We start from the raw sequence: 19620 nt of genomic DNA, 5'->3' as shown, positions 1-19620 counted from the left end.
GATGACATAATAACAATAATAAATAGAATAATAAAAATAATTCATTACTTATACCCCAGGGAACCAGGCAGAGGGCCTTCTCGGTAGTGGCACCTGCCCTGTGGAACACCCTCCCACCAGATGTCAAAAGAGAAAAATAACTACCGGACTTTTAGAAGACATCTGAAGGCTGCCTTGTTTAGGGAAGCTTTTAATGTTTAATAGGTTATTGTATTTTAGTGTTCTGTTGGAAGCCGCCCAGAGTGGCTGGGGAAACCCAGCCAGATGGGCGGGGTATAAATAATAAAGTATTATTATTATTATTAACAACTCTGAGCAGCTCCCAACGTAATATTAAAAACACGATGAAACATCAAACATTAAAAACTTCCCTGAACAGGGCTGCCTTCAGATGTCTTCTAAAAGTCAGGTAGTTATTTCCTTGACATCTGATGGGAGGGAGTTCCACAGGGCGGGCGCCACTACCGAGAAGGCCCTGTACCTGGTTCCCTGTAACCTCACTTCTCGCAGGGAGGGAACCACCAGAAGGCCCTCGGCCCATGGGCTCAGCAAATGAGCTATACAGTATTTGCCCAGTATACCCGAAGGAGCGTCTCCATCGCCATCGTTCAGCCTGGACACTGGCTCCAAGGGCTTTCTGGTGGTTCCCTCAACACCAGGAGTGAAGTTGTAGGAAACCAGCTGGAAGGCCTTCTTGGTAGTGGCACCCGCCCTGTGGGATGCCCTCCCATCCACCTAGCTGCCAATCTTGCCGATGGTGTGGTGGTTCATGGCAGGCGGTGGCTGTGGAAGCTCAGGCTCCATGACCTGGGTCTGCACAAAGAGACAGCCAAGATGGTCTCTGGCCTCTTCACCCTCAGCTTTTGTAGCTGGAGTCAGTCAGGGCCCTGCCCTCCTAGGCCAGGTGGGAAAAGTCTTGCAAGGCAGGGAGCAGGTCTTCCAAGACTCATAGCAGAGTCCTTTCCAAATCTACTATTCTGTGATTCTCTGAAAATGTCTTGAACAAAAATGCTTTATCTGTCTTCACATGCCTCCACGAGAGCCCTGGAGGGCGGTGACACAAAAACAGGTCCTTTTCTGCAGTGGCTCCCCTAGAGAGGCGCTCCTGGCGTTTTCGTTAGCTATCTTTAGGTGCCAGGCAAAAAGAGTCCTCTTCTCCATGGTGGTGGGGATTACTGGTTTGTCTGTTACTGTGTTTTGTATTTTTGTGTTCTTATATGTAAAACACCCTGTGATCCTGAGATGAAGGGTGTTATTGAAATTTGATGAAGTAATAGATATACAATAATGCCTGCTACAAAAACAAACAATTTTCCTTACAAAAGAGCAATTTATTTAAATCTATCACTATATGTTGCAGAAACATGCTGGTCATTGAGGCAGTCCCTAAGGTGGTTACATTCTCCATTTGTGGGATTTGTGACAACCATTGCGGGTTTGCTTTTATTTATTTATTTATTTTTATTTTAAAAAAAATATATTTTATTAAAATGCCCTCTAGTTCTGATATTTGTGTGAATGTGCCAATGCTTTCATAGCCCAAATGGAACGGCAGACCCTCAAGATGAAAGAAGTATCAGCAGGCCTGGAAGGAAATTCAAAAGTACAGGGGAAAAGTTTGGAGAAAAATTGCAGAGCCCAATGAGGACTATTGGGGAATGGGGGAAGATAATTGGTTGGAGGGCCTTGAATCTTGAACAGCTACACTTCACCCTGTAACACTTTGTTACACACAAAACACGGTACTTTCCAGATGCTATTGGACTCCAATTCCCATCAGCACCCGAGGTCACAGGGGATGATGGGAATTGGAGTCCAGCAACTTCCAGAAGACCCCCCCCCCAAGTGTTTCCCCTATCCCTGCTCTAAAGGGGTGTGTGTGTGACATCCTTGCTTAACATTTTCCATGCTGACATTTCAGCTTACACACAAACCCTGTAAATATGGCCACACGTTACTAGTCAACAAACAACCCGATCCTGTGCACACTGGCTTCCCATTTCTCATCGAAATACCGGGTTTATATCCCTTCAATTTCCCACTCAGTCAGAAGAGAGAGAAATTACTAAATTGGTGTCTCTCGTGAAGGAATACTCCAAATTCACGATCGCAAGGGCAATCAAGGGCAGGCAAAACGATCCCCATTCCAGCTCATAGCATTTCATTATCGTATCCTAACTGAAACTGATTAGAGATGCTTAATGCGGCTTTCACCTTGCCAACAAAGGTCCGTATAGTTTAAAGCTATGGTTTTCCCAGTAGTGATGTATGGAAGTGAGAGCTGGACCGTAAAGAAGGCTGATCGCCGAAGAATGGATGCTTTTGAATTCTGGTGCTGGAGGAGACTCTTGAGAGTCCCATGGACTGCAAGAAGATCAAACCTCTCCATTCTTAAGGAAATCAGCCCTGAGTGCTCACTGGAAGGACAGAACCTGAAGATGAGACTCCAATACTTTGGCCACCTCATGAGAAAACTCCCTGGAAAATACCCTGATGTTGGGAAAGATGGAGGGCACAAGGAGAAGGGGACGACAGAGGACGAGATGGTTGGACAGTGTTCTCGAAGCTACCAGCATGAGTTTGACCAAACTGCGGGAGGCAGTGGAAGACAGGAGTGCCTGGCGTGCTCTGGTCCAGGGGGTCACGAAGAGTCGGACACGACTAAATGACTAAACGACTAAACAACAACAATGCGGCTTTGAACTGGGCTGAAAATACTTTGCTTGCTTGCTTTCAAAATACTGATAATCTCTGGAATATTTATAGCCTGAAAAACAGGGGGCGGAGAGTGTGTGTGCTATCTGTTGCTGTTGTTTATCTCTCTCTTACCTGAGTGCCTGAAAAATGGTCTCCCTCGTCACAGGTGATCAGTCCTAGCTGGCACATTCAGCTTCAGGGATGGGGAACAGCTATTGCTAGACTACAACCCCCATCACCCTTGACTTTGGGTCACATTGGCCGATGGCAGCTGGAGTCCAGCAATAATATAGCAAGAACCAAGCGTTTAGCACTCCTGCTTCAAGGAGCCACATGGCTTTGAAAATACAAGTCTGTCTTCAAACGCCCCAGACTGTTGATTCATTTAGCTTGCCAGCGTTGTCTTCTCCCAGAGAATCCTGGGAAGTGTAGTTTGTTAAAGGTGCTGAGCATTGTTAGGTGACCCCATATTCTCCCACACGGAGCGACAGTTCTCAGTGTGGTTTAACAATCAATCCATCCATCTTCACAGGGGAACTCTGGGAACTCCAGCTCTGTGAGGGGAACAGGGGCCTCCTAACAGCCCTCAGCACACTTAACAAACTACATTTCCCAGGATTCTTTGTAAGGGAAACCATGAGTGTTCCAAGCAGTATGATAATGCTTTAAAGGCACAGCCCGGATGAGTCCAGAACTCTCATTACAGTCGTACCTTGGAAGTCGAACAGAATCCGTTCTGGAAGTCTGTTCAACTTCCAAAATGTTCGAGAACCAAATCATGGCTTCTGATAGGCTGCAGGAAGCTCCTGCAGCCAATCAGAAGCCGCAGAAGCCCCATTGGATGTTCGGCTTCCAAAAGCATTTCACAAAGCAGAACAGTCGCTTCCAGGTTTGCGGCATTTGGGAGCCAAAACGTTCGATTTGCAAGGCGTTTGGTATGACTGTACTACTTATGATCAAGGTACGACTGTATTACTTATGATCCAGACCACGACACTCCATGTGCTGATGTGAGCCACGTTTGCCATTTTATCCATCGCACAGAGCAACTGATGGATGCACAGCTTGTCATCTAAAACCCCTGGAACTTTCTCATGTGGCTCTGAAACCCATTTTTAGCTGGGGACCTTTAGCGTGGAGCACACACAAGCGGTCTGGCTTCAACCTTTGGGATCTTCTGTTTTATCAACACACAGCACACACAACCTCGCTTGTGTCTCCTGCCATCTAGACACGCACAGTTCTGAAGATCCTCCCTGCCCTCAGAAATGTGGCTTCTTCTTTCCATGCGTCTTCTCGTGCCTGACGAGATGCGCAGACTGGCGGAACTTCCTCCCGCAGATGGGGCACAGATACGGTTTCTCTCCCGTGTGGATTCTCTGGTGTCTAAGAAGGTGCGACAGAGAGATGGATTTGTGGCCACACTCCAAACACCTGAACCGTTTCGTCCTCTCGCAGACGCTCTTGCGGCCATTAAGGCTCAGCTTGGGACGGCTGCCCCCCTCACACTTCGCACACTCATACGTTTTCCTCCCTGTGTCTGCCATCTTTGCCTTGGGCCTCTGATGTCCCGACACCGCCGGGCTGAACTTCTTCCCGCAGTCCGAACCCTTGTGAAGCCTCTCTCCTGTGTGGCCTTTCATGTGTCTGGTAAGCGTGGATTTGCGAGTGAAGCTTTTCCCACAGACGGCGCACACCACCCTTCCCGCCGCTCCTTGCTGTCCCGCTTGTGGGATTGAGACTTTGAAGTCAAGCTCTTCTGCCACGGGCTTTCCCCTCCAAGGCCCTGTTGTTCTTCCTTCTCTCCTCTTCCCACCGTCTCGCTTCTCCTCTCCACAAACTTCGTTTTCTTCTGACGGGACCCAAAGCATCTCGCCGTCATCCTGAATCGTCCACACAGGACCTGCTGCAATGAAAGACAGAGAATCTGATGTTAAACCTTCATTATTTCCAGGGAATTATTGTAATATTTTGAAATGCAGTAGTAATATGAGATGATTGGGATTCCCTCCGATCTCAAAGCATGGGAAGTCAGCTAAAAAATAATAATAATTTATAATTAGACATAACATTGGGATTTGTTTGATTATGGGATAATTTGTATAATTTGGAATATATGATTTGGTTTGATTGGAAATTTTTAATAAATATTATTTAAAAACAGAAAGAGAAAAGACAGACAGAGGATCATAGAACTACCATATTTTTTGCCCTATAGGGTGCACCGGCCCATAGGGCGCACCTAGTTTTTTTTTGGGGGGGGGAATAAAGAAAAAAAAATTATTCTCCCCCGCCAGGCGCGGGGCTGGGGCAAGGAAAGCCCAAGCTTCCCCCGACCCCAGCCCCCAGAACAGGCTGCTATCCGCAAGCCTAGGGAGCCCGGCTGTCAACTCCCGGCGGGCTCCCCAGGCTTGCGGATAGCTTCCTGAAGCCTGGAGAGTGAGAGGGGTCGGTGCGCACCGAACCCTCTTGCTCTCCAGGCTTCAGCGAAAGCCTGCATTCACCCCATAGGGTGCACACATATTTCCCCTTCATTTTTGGAGGGGGAAAAGTGTGTTCCATAGGGCGAAAAAAAACGGTACCTCCTGCAATGCAGGAATTTTTAACCCAACACGGGGCTCAAACCCATGACCCTGGGATTAAGAGCCTCATGATCTGAGATGAGGAATTACGCAGACAATCCCCATGCATAGCTGTCAACTTTTCCCTTTTCTTGTGAGGAATCCTATTTGGAATAAGGGAATTTCCCTTAAAAAAGTGGAAAAGTTGACAGCTATGTCTCCATGCTTAGACCAAATTAATGGCCTTTTAGGCTTCCTCCATGTGAAGAGGAGTTCACTTTTTGAATAAGAAGAGTTATATGTCATGGGGGGGGCACCAGGATTTTAGAGATGCTTAGGTGGGGCATGGCCAAAAAAACGCTGGGAACCACTGACTTAAAAAAAGAAAAGTCACTTGAGCCAGGGACAGTCCACATATATATTGGCCTATTCTGACCTGTTTTTTTTAAAACAGACTGCACAGAAAAAGCAATTTGGTTCCACAAAATTCATTCCGATTGCACAGATAAAAGATAACAGATAGAATTCTACAGAATGGGGTACTGGCGTGTGAAAACGGTCAAGATCCAAGGATCTCCAGATGGCGGCATCCTGGCTTCCAGGCCTATTCACTTGGTCACAAGTGGTTGAAAGCAAAAGGCGCCTGGCAAATTTTGAACACTGGTGCAATCCGACCAGTTGCAGGGCAGAAAGTGTTAAGAACTACCAGGCTCACATTTGGGATCCAGTTCTCCACACCTGCTTCAAATTTACACACCTGCTGTTGTGATTCCGGGAGACTTTGCAGCTATTTCCCCTGCTTGGCCTCTTCGTCCAGCCATCACCCTCTCTTTGTGAACTTTCTGGTGACTCACGAGCTTCTCCTTCCGAGCGAACCTCTGCCCACAAACCGCACACCAGTGGGACTTCTGTCCCATGTGGAGTTTCTGATGCCGAAAGAGATTCGATCCCCGCGTGAAGCTATGTCCGCAGACTGTGCATATGTAGAGCTTGGGCTCCGTGGGTGTTCTCTGGTTTTCAAGGCCTTGCGCCTCCAGGTCACGTTCTTCCTGGAGAATGCGCTCCTCCTCTCCTGTGTCCCCAGAGGTGGGACTGAGAGTTCAGGGAGCTGTTCACAAGCAGCTGCTGCCACGGATCTCTTCTGCCAGCTTTCGTCACGCTGCTCCGCTATACCTAGAACCCCGACACTGACCTCCAGCTCCTCTCTTCCCACATCGTTCTCGCTCGTCAGCTCATTGGTTCCTGGAACGGAGGGGGATTGGGGTAAGCAGGGGACGTGGTTGGGGGAAACTCCGCCCCAAATGTTGTCATCACCTGTCTGTCTCGAGACAATGGAGTGCGCCTCCGGGGGTGAAGTAAAATGTTTCCGAGCACAATTCAAAGTGTTGGTGCTGACCTTTAAAGCCCTAAACGGCCTCGGCCCAGTAGACCTGAAGGAGCGTATCCACCTCCATCGTTCAGCCTGGACACTGAGATCCAGCGCCGAGGGCCTTCTGGCAGTTCCCTCGCTGCGAGAAGCCAAGTTACAGGGAACCAGACAAAGGGCCTTCTCGGTAGTGGCGCCCACCCTGTGGAACCCTTCAGATGTGAAGGAAATAAGCAGCTATCCTATCTTCAAAAGACATCTGAAGGCAGCCCTGTTCAGTGAAGTTTTTAATATTTAACGCTGTATTGTTTTTAAAACTTGACTGGGAGCCGCCCAGAGTACCTGGGGAAACTCAGCCAGATGGGTGGGGTATAAATTATTATTATTATTATTATTATTATTATTATTATTATTATTATTATTACAGTGGTGCCTCGCAAGACAAAATTAATTCGTTCTTCGAGTTTTTTCGTCTTGCGAATTTTTCATCTTGCGAAGCACGGATTCCCATAGGAATGCACTGAAAATCAATTAATGCGTTCCTATGGTCAAAAAAAGTCCAAACAAAGCCAAATTTGGTACAAAAAGAGTTTATTAAGTGCTCTTTAAAGTCACACATACTGTAAAGAGCATTTCAAAAATTGAAGGAACAATATTTTAAGTTTCTAAACATGACAGAAAAGCATTTAAAAATCACCAAAGTGTACAGTACTGTGCATACATTTTCTAAGACTCTGGGGGACAACTCGAAGAGGGTTCCTCTTCCATTCTTTGCTTCTTGCTGAAGAACCTGTCTATGGTCTGCTGCTTCATCCGCCTTTTCAGCACCTCCCTGAAAGACGACATGACCCTCGTATCAAAAGTGTTCGCAAGGTCACATGTCAGGTCCTTGTCATGGTGGTGCCGCTGTGCAAAAGCCTGCACATCTTTCCACTTCTGGCAAATGTCCCTCAGTTCTTTGGAGGACAGCCGTTCCTCAGTTGCTTCCTCCTCTTCCAGCGAGGCCTGCTCCTGCGCAGCCTCTGCCTGCAGTTCGACCAGCTCCTGGGTGGTCAGCTCGTGGTCGTGCTCCTCCACCAGCTCGCTGACGTCCTCCTCTGTGACCTCCAGGCCCATGGTCCTCCCCAAGGAAACCATGCCTGACCACGCTGTGGATTCCAGATCTCGTCTTGAACCGGTAAAACCAGCCTCTGCTTGCCTTGAAGACTTCTGGCTCGCCTGAGGTTCCTGGCTGTTGCCGGACGAGGTCTGCGTGCAAGGCCTTGGCCTTCTCACAAATGACGGCCTCAGTCACTGTGTCCCCTGCACGCTGCTTCTCTTCTAACCAGATGAGCAGCAACTTCTCCACCTCCTCCAGAACAGCTGGGCGGTTCTTCACGATCCTGGTGACTCCCTTGGCTGCATCAGTCGCAAGGATCTTCTCCCTCATCTTCAGGATGGTCCCAATGGTCGATGGGTTCCTCCCATACTCCCTGGCGAGGTCTGTCACACGCATTCCACCGTCGTGCTTCCGGATGATCTCCTTCTTCATTTCCAGCGTAACCTTCTCCTTCTTCCTCTCGCCGGCCTCTGCAGCAGCAGTCTTCTTGGGCCCCATGGCAGCACAGCTCCTGCCTTCGCAACCCCCCCCCCCACAAAAAATCAGTGCTTCACATCCAAAAAATTCAAAAGCACCAAACCTCCTAGAAAACACACAAACTTCCAGATTCTTGCAAACCCCTTCTCAACTATTCTCCCAGCCACCCACCACACAGAAATCGAAACCCAGAAATCTTTTTTTTAAACAACAGCAGAGTGCCCCAATGGTCACAAAAATTCATAAAAATGCAGGAAAAAAACCACACAAACTTCCAGATTCTTGCAAACCCCTCCCCAACACCAAGTCCTTGAATTCCAAACACCCCAACCCAAAATCCAAAAACCCCCAAAAAAGTTTTAAAAGTTTAACTTACCAAATGGCTGCAAAAGAAGTTTTGGAAAAGCTTCAAAAATCACCAAAGTCTTCAAAAACCTCAAAAAAGGCTACCCCACCGTGTGCTATGAGTTGCTCCTCGAAGTCAAGTCGCAACTGCACCTCTTCAAGCAATGCATCCTGGGTATTAACGGTTTTAATAGAAAGGAAACAAACTCGCAAGACGTTTTCGTCTTGCGAAGCAAGCCCATAGGGAAATTCGTCTTGCGAAGCAACTCAAAAAACGAAAAACTCTTTCGTCTTGCGAGTTTTTTGTCTTACGAGGCACCACTGTATTATCATCTGACTTTTAGAAGACATCCATTTTAGAAGGCAGCCCTGTTAAGGGAAGCTTTTAATGTTTGACGGACTATTGTATTTTAATATTTTGTTGGAAGCCGCCCAGAGTGGCTGGGGAAACCCACACAGATGGGTGGGGTATAAATAATAAATTATTATGATTATTACTGAAAGTCACAAATTTTTGTCTGGTTTGAGAAATTTGTGACAGACAAAGTTGTGAAATCTGCAGTTGCAGATTTTTAATGTTTGATGTTTTATCACATTATTATTATTAATAATATTCATATTCTGTTGGGAGCAGCCCAGAGTGGCTGGGGAAACGCAGCCAGATGGGTGGTGTATAAATAATAAATTATTATTATTATTATTACTTTGCACTAGTAGCACTGAAGTGACCTGTCCGGGGTGCCTGCCAGGGCAGTGTGTCTGGGGGTCCTGGGCTGCCCAGACGACAAGACCCCCCTCTCAGCCTCACTGAGGATAGCAGAGCAATAGGTTTGGCACCAGCTTGGCTGCAGAAGTGGCTGGAAGGAGGCGTACAAGGCACCACCCAACCATCTTAGGGAATCCACTCTGGATTTGTGTAGGATTTACTCCAGAGCCTTTTATTCTCCTGAAGATATCCCACAAGGCAGCAGAGGTTGAGGATCAGAGTTTTCCTTCCGGGTTCCCTTCCCAGGCTGCCCTCATTTCCCTCTACAGCGCATGAAGAAACCACTTTCTTAATCATTGGACCCACTTCTGGTCTCATCTGCTCAAATCGCTGGAGCCTGTCTCTTGGTCACAAGTGGTTGAAAGCAAAAGGCGCCTGGCACCTGGCTAATTTTGAACACTGGTGCAAACCGACCAGTGGCAGGGCAGAAAGGGTTAAGGACTACCAGGCTCACATTTGTGATCCAGTTCTCCACACCTGCTTCAAATTTACACACCTGCTGTTGCGATTCTGGAAGACTTTGCGGCTATTTCCCCCGCTTGGCCTCTTCGTCCAGCCGTCACCCTCTTTTTGTGAACTTTCTGGTGACTCACGAGCTTCTCCTTCCGAGCGAACCCCTGCCCGCAAACCGCGCACCAGTGGGACTTCTGTCCCGTGTGGAGTTTCTGATGCCGAAAGAGATTCGATCCCCGCGTGAAGCTGCGTCCGCAGACCTTGCATATGTAGAGCTTGGGCTCTGTGGGTCTTCTCTGGTTCTCAAGGCCTTGCCTCCGGGTCCCACTCCTCCTGGAGAATGCGCTCCTCCTCTCCTGTGTCCCCAGAGGTGGGACTGAGAGTTCAGAGAGCTGTTCACAAGCAGCTGCCGCCACGGATCTCTCCTGCCAGCTTTCGTCACGCTGCTCCGCTATACCTACAACCCCGACGTTGACCTCCAGCTCCTGTCTTCCCACATGGTTCTCGCTCATCAGCTCATTGGTTCCTGGAACGGAGGGGGATTGGGGTAAGCAGGGGAAATGGTTGGGGGAAACCCCGCCCCAAACGACGTTGTCACCTGTCTGTCTTGAGACAATGGAGTGCGCCTCCGGGGGTGAAGTAAAACGTTTCCGAGCACAATTCAAAGTGTTGCTGCTGACCTTTAAAGCCCTAAACGGCCTCGGCCCAGTAGACCTGAAGGAGCGTATCCACCTCCATCGTTCAGCCTGGACACTGAGGTCCAGCTCTAAGGGCCTTCTGGCAGTTCCCTCACTGTGAGTGGCAAAGTTACAGGGAACCAGGCAGAGAGCCTTCTTGGCAGTGGCGCCTGCCCTGTGGAACACCCATCAGATATGAGGGAAATGCTTATCTGACTTTTAGAAGACATCTGAAGGCAGCCCTGTTTAGGGAAGCTTTTAATGTTTGATGGACTATTGTATTTTAATATTTTGTTGGAAGCCACCCAGTGGCTGAGGAAACCCAGCCAGATGGGCGACGTATAAATAATAAATTATTATTATTATTACTGAAAGTCACATATTTGTTGTCTGGTTTGAGAAATTTGTGACAAAGTTGTGAAATCTGCAGTTGCATATTTTTAATGTTTGATGTTTTATCACATTATTATTAATATCAATATTCTGTTTGGAGCCAGATGGGCGGGGTATAAATAATAAATTATTATTATTATTATTATTATTATTATTATTATTATTATTATTATTATTATTATTATTATTACTACTACTACTACTACTACTACTACTTTGCACTAGCAGCACTGAAGTGACCCCCTCAGGGTGCAAGCCTGGGCAGTGTGTATGGGGGCCCTGAGCTGCCCAGAGAACAAGCCTCGCTGAGGATAGCAGAGCAATAGGTTTGGCACCATCTTGGCTGCAGAAGTGGCTGGAAGGAGGCATAGAAAGCGCCACCCAACCATCTTAGAGAATCCACTCTGGATTTGTGTAGGATTCACTCCATAGCCTTTTATTACTCCATAGCCTTTTATTATCCTTGGTCTCATCTGCTCAAATCACTGGAGCCTGTCTTCGTATTCAGGAGAGTCCCTAACTCACTGAGGGATTGAGACCCATCGGCTGCCCTCACCTGGTTTAGCCAGCCAGTCGAATCCGTTTCCTGGGATTGTGGCCACTGTCACATGGTGACAGCTTCTAGGAGCAACAGGTGAGATTGAGCCGAGTGCAGGTAGGGGACAAAGGGGGGCAAACTACCCCAGATGGAGCCGGATATCTAATGGATCTCAACGCGGCTCATTTCAAGAGCTCTTGCTACGGGATTGCTCCCTTGATCTCTGCTGCTCCAATTGGCAGACTAGTAGGAATGGTGGAAATTGCAAGGAGGCAGCTTTAGGCTAAATGTTTTCTGCTTGAAGGTGGAGCAGAAAGCTATGGTGGTGTGCAGGTGGGGCCCTCCTTCTCTGGAGGTCTAGAGGCTGGGCTAGGATTTGTCAGGGATCCTGCTTTACACAGGCAGGGGGTTAGACTGGATGGGCTCTGTGAGCTCCCACTCCTTGCTCTAATTCTGCCACTTGACAAAACCTTCCTACTGAAGCAAGCATTTTAAGGCAGCTTTTGCTTTTTGGATGAAGTTCAGTTGCTTCTATCAAACTAATTTCTAACCATTGCATAAATATATACAGTGGTGCCTCGCAAGACGAAATTAATTCGTTCCGCAAATCTCTTCGTCCTGCGGTTTTTTCATCTTGCGATGCACGGTTTCCCATAGGAATGCATTGAAAATCAATTAATGCGTTCCTAGGGAAACCGCCTTCAGACCAGGTCCGGGGACAGTCTGTCCCCGGACCTCTTCTGAAGGCTGGGGGGGGGGGACAAGGGCTTTTCTTCCCACCCCCAGCATTTTAAAAAACCCCGGGACAGCGGAGGACTTCTCCGCTGTCCGGGCGATCTTAAAATGCTGGCGGGCGGCATTTTAAAATTGCCCCGGACAGCGGAGGACTTCTCCGCTGTCCGGGGCGATTTAAAAGCCCCTGGGAAGGCAGGCAGGGGGGACAAAGACTTTTGCCCCCGCCAGCCTTCAGAAGAGGTCCTGGACCTCTTCTGAAGGCGGGCGGGGGGGCGAAAGTCTTTGCTCCCCCCCCCCGCCTGCCTTCAAAAGGTGTCCCCGTGGCGGCGGGAGGTGTCCCCTGCCCCCCGCCCGGCTTCGGAGCACCGGGAGAAGCGATCTCCCCGCAGCCCCTTGCTGCAAAAGACGTCCGGGGGAAGCGGGGAAGAAGCGCTTCGCTTCCCGCTTCCCCCGGACGTCTTTTTGCAGCAAGGGGCTGCAGGGAGATCGCTATCTCCCCCCAGCCCCTTGCTTCAGAAGAGGTCCGGGGGCAGCGGGAAGCGAAGCGCTTCGCTTCCCAGCTTCCCCCGGACGTCTTTTGCAGCAAGGGGCTGCAGGGAGATCGCTATCTCCCCCCAGCCCCTTGCTTCAGAAGAGGTTCGGGGGCAGCGGGAAGCGAAGCGCTTCGCTTCCCGCTTCCCCCGGACGTCTTTTGCAGCAAGGGGCTGCAGGGAGATCGCTATCTCCCCCCAGCCCCTTGCTTCAGAAGAGGTTGGGGGCAGCGGGAAGCGAAGCGCTTCGCTTCCCCGCTTCCCCCGGACGTCTTTTGCAGCAAGGGGCTGCAGGGAGATCGCTATCTCCCCCCAGCCCCTTGCTTCAGAAGAGGTCCGGGGGCAGCGGGAAGCGAAGCGCTTCGCTTCCCCGCTTCCCCCGGACGTCTTTTGCAGCAAGGGGCTGCAGGGAGATCGCTATCTCCCCCCAGCCCCTTGCTTCAGAAGAGGTCCGTGGGCAGCGGGAAGCGAAGCGCTTCGCTTCCCCGCTTCCCCCGGACGTCTTTTGCAGCAAGGGGCTGCAGGGAGATCGCTATCTCCCCCCAGCCCCTTGCTTCAAAAGAGAAGACCCGCTGTCCCCGGGGCAAGCTTCGTTTTGCGAAGCAAGCCCATAGGGAAATTCGTCTTGCGAGGCAACTCGAAAACGAAAAAACCTTTCGTTTTGCGAGTTTTTCGTCTCACGAGGCGTTCGTCTTGCGGGGTACCACTGTACAGTGGTACCTCTGGTTAAGTACTTAATTCGTTCCGGAGGTCCGTTCTTAACCTGAAACTGTTCTTACCCTGAAGCACCACTTTAGCTAATGGGGCCTGCTGCTGCGCTGCCGGAGCACGATTTCTGTTCTTATCCTGAAGCAAAGTTCTTAACCTGAAGCACTATTTCTGGGTTAACGGAGTCTGTAACCTGAAACATATGTAACCTGAGGTACCACTGTATACAGATTTTAAAAAACAGCTGGCACAATTGCATACAGTACAGTCATACCTCGGGTTGAAGTAGCTTCAAGTTAAGTATTTTCGGGTTGCGCTCTGCGGCGACCCGGAAGTAACGGAGCGTGTTACTTCCGGGTTTTGCCGCTCGTGCATGCGCAGATGCTCAAAATGACATCACGCGCATGCCCAGAAGTGACGAAACACAACCCGCGCATGTGCAGAAGCAACGAAACGCAACTCGCGCACGCGCGTCTTACATTTACTTCAGGATGTGAATGGGACTCCAAAATGGATCCCGTTCGTATCCAGAGGTACCACTGTATATGAAATCCATTCGTAAGGTAAGGAACGGCACTCACTGCCTCAGCATTGGAAATAGAGGGAGCTATTACATACCTAGAAAGCCAGCATTCTGGCTGCTCTCCTTCTTCATCTCCTTGCAGAATTCTGGAGCAGCCTCATCTGCTTCAGAGAGGCTCACAACCACTTCTGCCAAAGTTCCTGGAGCCTAGAACAGAGTGGAAAGAGAGAAGAGGCTAGGAGCTCAAAGGATTTGTTCAAGGATCTCGTTCCTCCACCCATGTTCTATCGCTAATTCTGCATTCCGCCAAACCTTTCAGGAGAGAGGTGGGGAGCCTTCCACGCCTGGTGGGCCTGATCTTTAACTGCCCATGCCTGGCAGGCGAAACCTGAAGGGTCAATCCCCTGCCATCACCGTGCACAGCCCCGCACCGCTCTCTTAACCTCAAAAATCCAGAAGCCCAACAGCCCCGCGTGGCTCTTTGCAAAAGGGCTTTTAAACAGCCCTGTGTGAATTTTTGAACCTCCCAATTTCAATGGCTCAAAAAGTAGCACAGGGACAGAGGAGCGTTTTCCACGGAAATGAGAATAACCCCCTCCATTCTAACACACGTCCCACCACCCATCATGAGAGCACTTCTTGCTCCAGCAAATGAACAATTGGGTGTTTGCCTTAAAGTTTCCAATTGTTCCTTTGAAGCCCCTCCATTATACATGGCATCAAGTAGAGGGTGGGTGGGTTTGGCTCGCCCAAAATGGCCTTGCAGGCCAAATGGGGATAACCAGTGGACCAGAGCTTCCCCAGCTCCTTTGCCTCACCTGTCCTCCCCATCCTTCAGCCTTTTGCTGTCTCATCAGGAAATCCTCAGCCAGGACCACAGCCTGGGAGCAGGTTGCCGGACTCCCATCTCGGACCCAGCTCTGCACTGCCGGTGGCAAGACCGCCAAGAACTGCTCCAGGATCACCAGCTCCAGCATCTGCTCCTTGGTGCGCCTCTCTGGCTTCAGCCACTCACGGCACAGCGCATGCAGCCGGTCGCAGGCCTCTCGGGGCCCCTCAGCCTCCTGGTAGCAGAAAAGCCGGAAGCGCTGGCGCTGTGTCTCTGTCACAGCGGCACCCTTGCTTGAGTTCTCTTTGCCCACTTTGACGCTGTCTCCCCTTTTGCCAGAGTCCAGATCATGTGAGGTTTGGTGAGCTTCTCCTTTGAGGCCTGGCGAAAGACCGATTGCCACCTCTCCACAAGGTCCCAAATCAGCTACCGTTTCGGAAGGAACCAGGGAGGATTTGTTAACTTCCCAGCGCATGGTCTTTGGAGACTCTGGGCTCCCCCAGTGAGGGGTGTGCACCACCTTCAGGAACTCCTGCCACTGGACTTCCCAGCTGTGGGCCAATCCCTCCTCAGCTTCCAGCCGCCCTGGTCTTGGCATGGCCCAACTCGCAAACTCTCCAATCGTCCCAACCTGGGCAATGCTGAGAGTCCTTGCTCCATTCTTCATTGCTTCCAGATCCCCAGAACTGACTACGTCCACCTCAGCTGCTGCACATTCTCCTGACATCTTTACCGCAGACAAATCTTGAAAACAGTTCCTAAGCGAATAATAATTTTTTGAAAAATGAAAAAACTGAGCCGCTTTCTGAAGGCAAGAAGTAAGCAAGGGATACCTAGCCTTTGTGCTGGACTTCGTCCATTTCAGCTGGCTGATCTAGAAAGGAACAGGTGTGCAGAAAAACTAGGGGTTTGCACAGGAGCTACTAACAGCTTGCTCCTCTTGCAAACTCTACTTCTCCCTAAAGGAAAACAACAACAACAACAACAACAACAATAATAATAATAAAATTTATTTATACCCCGCCCTCCCCAGCCAAGACGGCTAACAACCAGTAATAAAAACAAGTTGATTAAAATACAATTTAAAAAACAAGATTAAAATACAACATTAAAACATTAGGATGCAGCCCCTTCAGAGGAGGAGAAAGAAAAAAGAAAGAGGGGGAGGGAATCAAACTGATTCTAAGCCAAAGGCCAGGTGGAACAGCTCTGTCTTACAGGCCCCGTGGAAAGAAATCAGATCCCGCAGGCCTCTGGTCTCATGAGGCAGAGCGTTCCACCAGGCCGGAGCCAGTGTTGAGAAGGCCCTGGCTCTGGTTGAGGCTAATCTAACTTCCTTAGGAAGTTGAACTGTGAATCTGATCACATGCTTTCTGAACTTTCCCCCTGAAGAATCCTGAAAACTAGAGTGTGTTAAGGGTGCTGGGAACTTTAGTTCTATGGGGTGGGGTATACTAAGTTGCCACAATTCTTTGACGGGGTGTGTGTGTTATTTTAAAGGTATGGTGCGTATGCAGCCACTGAATCACAGCTGGTAAGGCAATCTTCCTGCTCCTCTTGTAAAGAACTGGAGGAGGCTGGAGTTAATAGATACTTAGATTCATAAAAGCCCACCTAGTAAATTCAGAGCAGAGGTAGCATTCGAACTCGGGACCTTCCGGGATTCCACCCCCATCCCCACGCGCCCTCCTAGTTCATCACCTCCGATTCACAGGCTGTTAAACCTGTTTAAAATAAAATTTAAAAAATACAAACACCCCCGAGAAAAGCTGGGATTAGCAGCTTCTTGCAAACGAACGGCGTGTGTCTAAACGCTGAATTAAATAAATAAGTCCTACAAATTCCACCCGCTTTTTCGCTCCAAGAACATAATTTGGGGATGGAGAGAGAGAGAGAGAGGAGGAAATCGGCTGCAAAGCTGTTTTGCCATCCCACAAAACACACACACACACCCCAAGATATTTCCCCTCCGGCTTCTCAATACCTGCTCACCTTCTCCTTCCACAAAATCTGATTTCCCTGAAGAGGAGCCTCTTCTTTGCACTTCCTCGCTTCCCACGTGGCTGATGCCGACCAAAACAATGATGAAGAAACAGCCCATGCGGCAGGGAAAGGGGCGGAGCCTGCGGGGGGCGTGTCACGTCTGCGCGCGCGCGCGCCCGGATCCTGGGATGACCAGGTGACGTACTTGCAGAAATCAGCAGCCCCGCCCACCCATCCCCGCGTGGCCTCTCTAGGAATCCAAGGCTCTCGCCGCTTAACCCCTGGGTGCCCGGAACGTGAGCTACGCTTTGCGGAAACGAGGGGGGGTGGGTGGATTTTCCGCCCCCTTTCCTGCAAGGCGAGTGGATTTTTTTTTAGGGGGGGTTACTACAGCCCTCCAGATGTTGGCCAATGGGGCTGGGGTGGTGGGACCTGGAGATCTGCAACGTCTGGAATCAAAGCCCCACCCCCATCAAGAGTTGCTAAATGGTCAGAAGACTTAAATCTAGGAAAAGCTGCTTTCGGCAGGTGGCGCCAAGAGGAGAAATATTTGGAATTGTTTGCATGAAGTGCATGTGCAGCGGGCTCTGTCGGAACCCATTCCCTTCCCCCTCCAGCTCCCCCCCCCCTCTTTAAAGTTTTGAATGTACAGTATTTATGTTCACTGCAGAAAGTGAATGTAAAACAAACAAAAAACCCACACCGTATCTGGAGAGCTATAAATTCCCCCATCCCTGTGATCAAGGGGCTTGAACTATTCCATTATTATTATTATTATTATTATTATTATTATTATTATTATTATTTGACCTGTAGGGTTGGAAGGGACCGCTACAGTCAGCTAGTCCAGCCCCATGCAATGCAGGAATTGCAGCAAAATGATCCCTAGCAGATGCCCTGTTTAGGGAACTTTTGAGTGTTTGATGTTTTATTGTGTTTTTAATATCCTATTGGAAGCCGCCCAGAGTGGCTGGGGAGGCCAGGCCAGATGGACGGGGTATAAGTAATAAATTTAATGATGATGATGATGCTGTTGTTGTTTATTAAGTTTATAAACCACCCTTCATGAAAAGATCTCAGGGCAGTTCACTGAATAAAATGCAATGTAAAAACACAGGTAAATAATTAAAACGAAAACAGCAAAACAATAAACCCTCCCCCTTCCCCCAGACACATTTGAAAGGCTGTAGAATATTAATATTCTTACCCTGTTGTTGCTTTTACAAAATGTCTTTTTCCCACTGAGGTCTGTTACCGGAAAAATCCGAGGGCTCCCTTGGACAAAAAGTAAAGACACCAACCAGAGTAAATTGAAGCAAATCAGCAGCCTGTAGGTTTGGTCTTTATTGAAGAAAGACTGTCACGACAGGGTGCTCCGCTCACTTGCAGGTGAGAGGAAAGACAAAGAAAAATAGTGTGCAAGGTCTTATAAAAACTTTTGAAATTCCCCTCCTCTAGGTCAAGCCCACCACCAGAAACATCATGCATACATTACAGAAAAGAGGAGTTGAGGGAGGAGTTGGTGGTAACCTGAGTGTCCTGTCACCTGGCTGGTTCCTCCTTTCCCCCTCCCCATGAGTCACTTCCAGGAGACAAAGGGGAGTTTGCAGTTTCCTGCCCCCAGAGGGAAGATCTGATCATTGTCCTTTGTTTCAGTCCATGCTGAATCCACTCCCATATGCAAGTTCTTTGTGATCTTGATTGTCTTCTGTCTGGGATCATCAGGGTTGGCATAGCAACTGGGCAGGGCTCCTGTGGATGTGCTGGGATGTTCAAGGGATTATGGCTGACCAGAACCAAGCCACCCCCTTTTGATAGTCCTTGTCATATGGAGTAAAATAAAAATGGAACAGTGCAAATCCAATGTATGGTTGATTTTTCTATGAATTTATAACAGAAGTGTGGCGTATGTAGTGTGTGAGTGTGTGTGAAGTTTGTACAAACAGAATGATTGGGGTGGGGGGGTTCCTGCTACAGGTCACAATCATCAATGCCATGATTTAAAGCATACTTTAATAATCATGGAGAATCCTGGGAACTGCAGTTTGCTGAAGGTGCTAGGAATTGTTTCTTTGTGAAGCCAGCAGACCATTTAATGATATTCTCATTATGACTTTAATTTCTTACATAGTATTTTATTGCAATTTTGAATTCAAAAATTCTAATACAAGAAATAAAGGGATAAAAGTACAATTAAAAACCTGTAGGAATTTTTGATGCAATGCTGGAGACCGCCTAAAGGAAGCTTATGGCTTGCACTATGGGACGTGGGTGGCACTGTGGGTTAAACCACAGAGCCTAGGACTTCTGATCAGAAGGTCGCCAGTTTGAATCCCCGTGACGGGGTGAGCTCCCGCTGTCCAGTCCCTGCTCCTGCCAACCTAGCAGTTTGAAAGCACGTCAAAGTGCAAGTAGATAAATAGGTACCGCTCCGGCAGGAAGGTAAACGCCGTTTCTGTGCGCTGCTCTGGTTCGCCAGAAGCGGCTTAGTCATGCTGGCCACATGACCCAGAAGCTGTACGCCGGCTCCCAATAAAGCGAGATGAGCGCGCAATCCCAGAGTTGGCCACGACTGGACCTGGTCAGGGGTCCCTTTACCTTTTACTTCTGAGTAGACATGGTTAGGCTTGCACACTGCAAGCATGCTCAGTGGGCGAGGAACTGAACCCCTGTGGACAATGGAAACCCAGAGGCGGGGGAATGGAATGGGATATCTTGGAACAACGGGTGCGGTATAAATAATAAAATTATTATTAATATTCTTAGATGCCTGACACCCTAAGCAGCAGCTGTCCACGCATGGCCACATTTTGTCTCCATTATAATCACATCTCTGGGTGTGTTTTAATAATAAGCCCTCTTGGGAACTAAAGCGGGTATAATACTCTTCATGGATAAAATCAAACCTCTGGAGATCTGGAACCCAATTAGGAAGCTGGT

At 48.9% G+C, this 19620-nt stretch overlaps 1 protein-coding gene across 11 annotated transcripts; it reads right to left on the bottom strand.

Annotated features, from left to right (window-relative positions):
• Positions 1–1163: 1163 nt before the first annotated feature.
• Positions 1164–19486, bottom strand: LOC308580561 (uncharacterized protein). Of its 11 annotated transcripts, none has more exons than XR_014004834.1 (6): positions 16690–16819; positions 14687–15656; positions 13964–14075; positions 9808–10290; positions 2687–4603; positions 1164–2197 (listed from the first exon to the last, which is right to left on the bottom strand). XR_014004834.1 is itself a non-coding variant. In XM_081182392.1 (5 exons), exons 2-5 carry the CDS (start codon positions 15422–15424, stop codon positions 3960–3962), a joined length of 1977 nt encoding a protein of 658 aa, XP_081038518.1. In that variant the 5' UTR covers positions 15425–15455; positions 17888–19486; the 3' UTR covers positions 1164–3959. The 11 variants fall into 11 exon arrangements, 7 of the variants coding, with proteins under 7 accessions (XP_081038518.1, XP_081038516.1, XP_081038514.1 ...); XR_014004835.1 differs by having other exon boundaries at positions 1164–2829; positions 3410–4603; XR_014004832.1 differs by lacking the exon at positions 1164–2197 and adding an exon at positions 6016–6500 and having other exon boundaries at positions 4464–4603; positions 16690–16820.
• Between the last annotated feature and the right edge of the window lie 134 nt (positions 19487–19620).

The sequence above is a fragment of the Podarcis bocagei genome (genome assembly GCF_964188305.1).
Source record: "Podarcis bocagei genome assembly, chromosome: 2".
NCBI lineage: Eukaryota > Metazoa > Chordata > Lepidosauria > Squamata > Lacertidae > Podarcis > Podarcis bocagei.
Note: the sequence above shows the minus strand (reverse complement) of the source record. Positions and strands in the feature narration are given on the sequence as shown.

Bases quoted from the DNA above. Each gene is read 5' to 3' on its own strand.
- LOC308580561 (XM_081182392.1), bottom strand. From the start codon at position 15,424: ATGTCAGGAGAATGTGCAGCAGCTGAGGTGGACGTAGTCAGTTCTGGG. The intron at 14,076-14,686 runs GTGAGGCAAAGG...ACTCTGTTCTAG, and splicing joins CTGAAGGATGGGGAGGACAG to GCTCCAGGAACTTTGGCAGA. The intron at 4,604-9,807 runs GTGTGTAAATTT...CTTTCATTGCAG, and splicing joins TTCCAGAATCGCAACAGCAG to CAGGTCCTGTGTGGACGATT.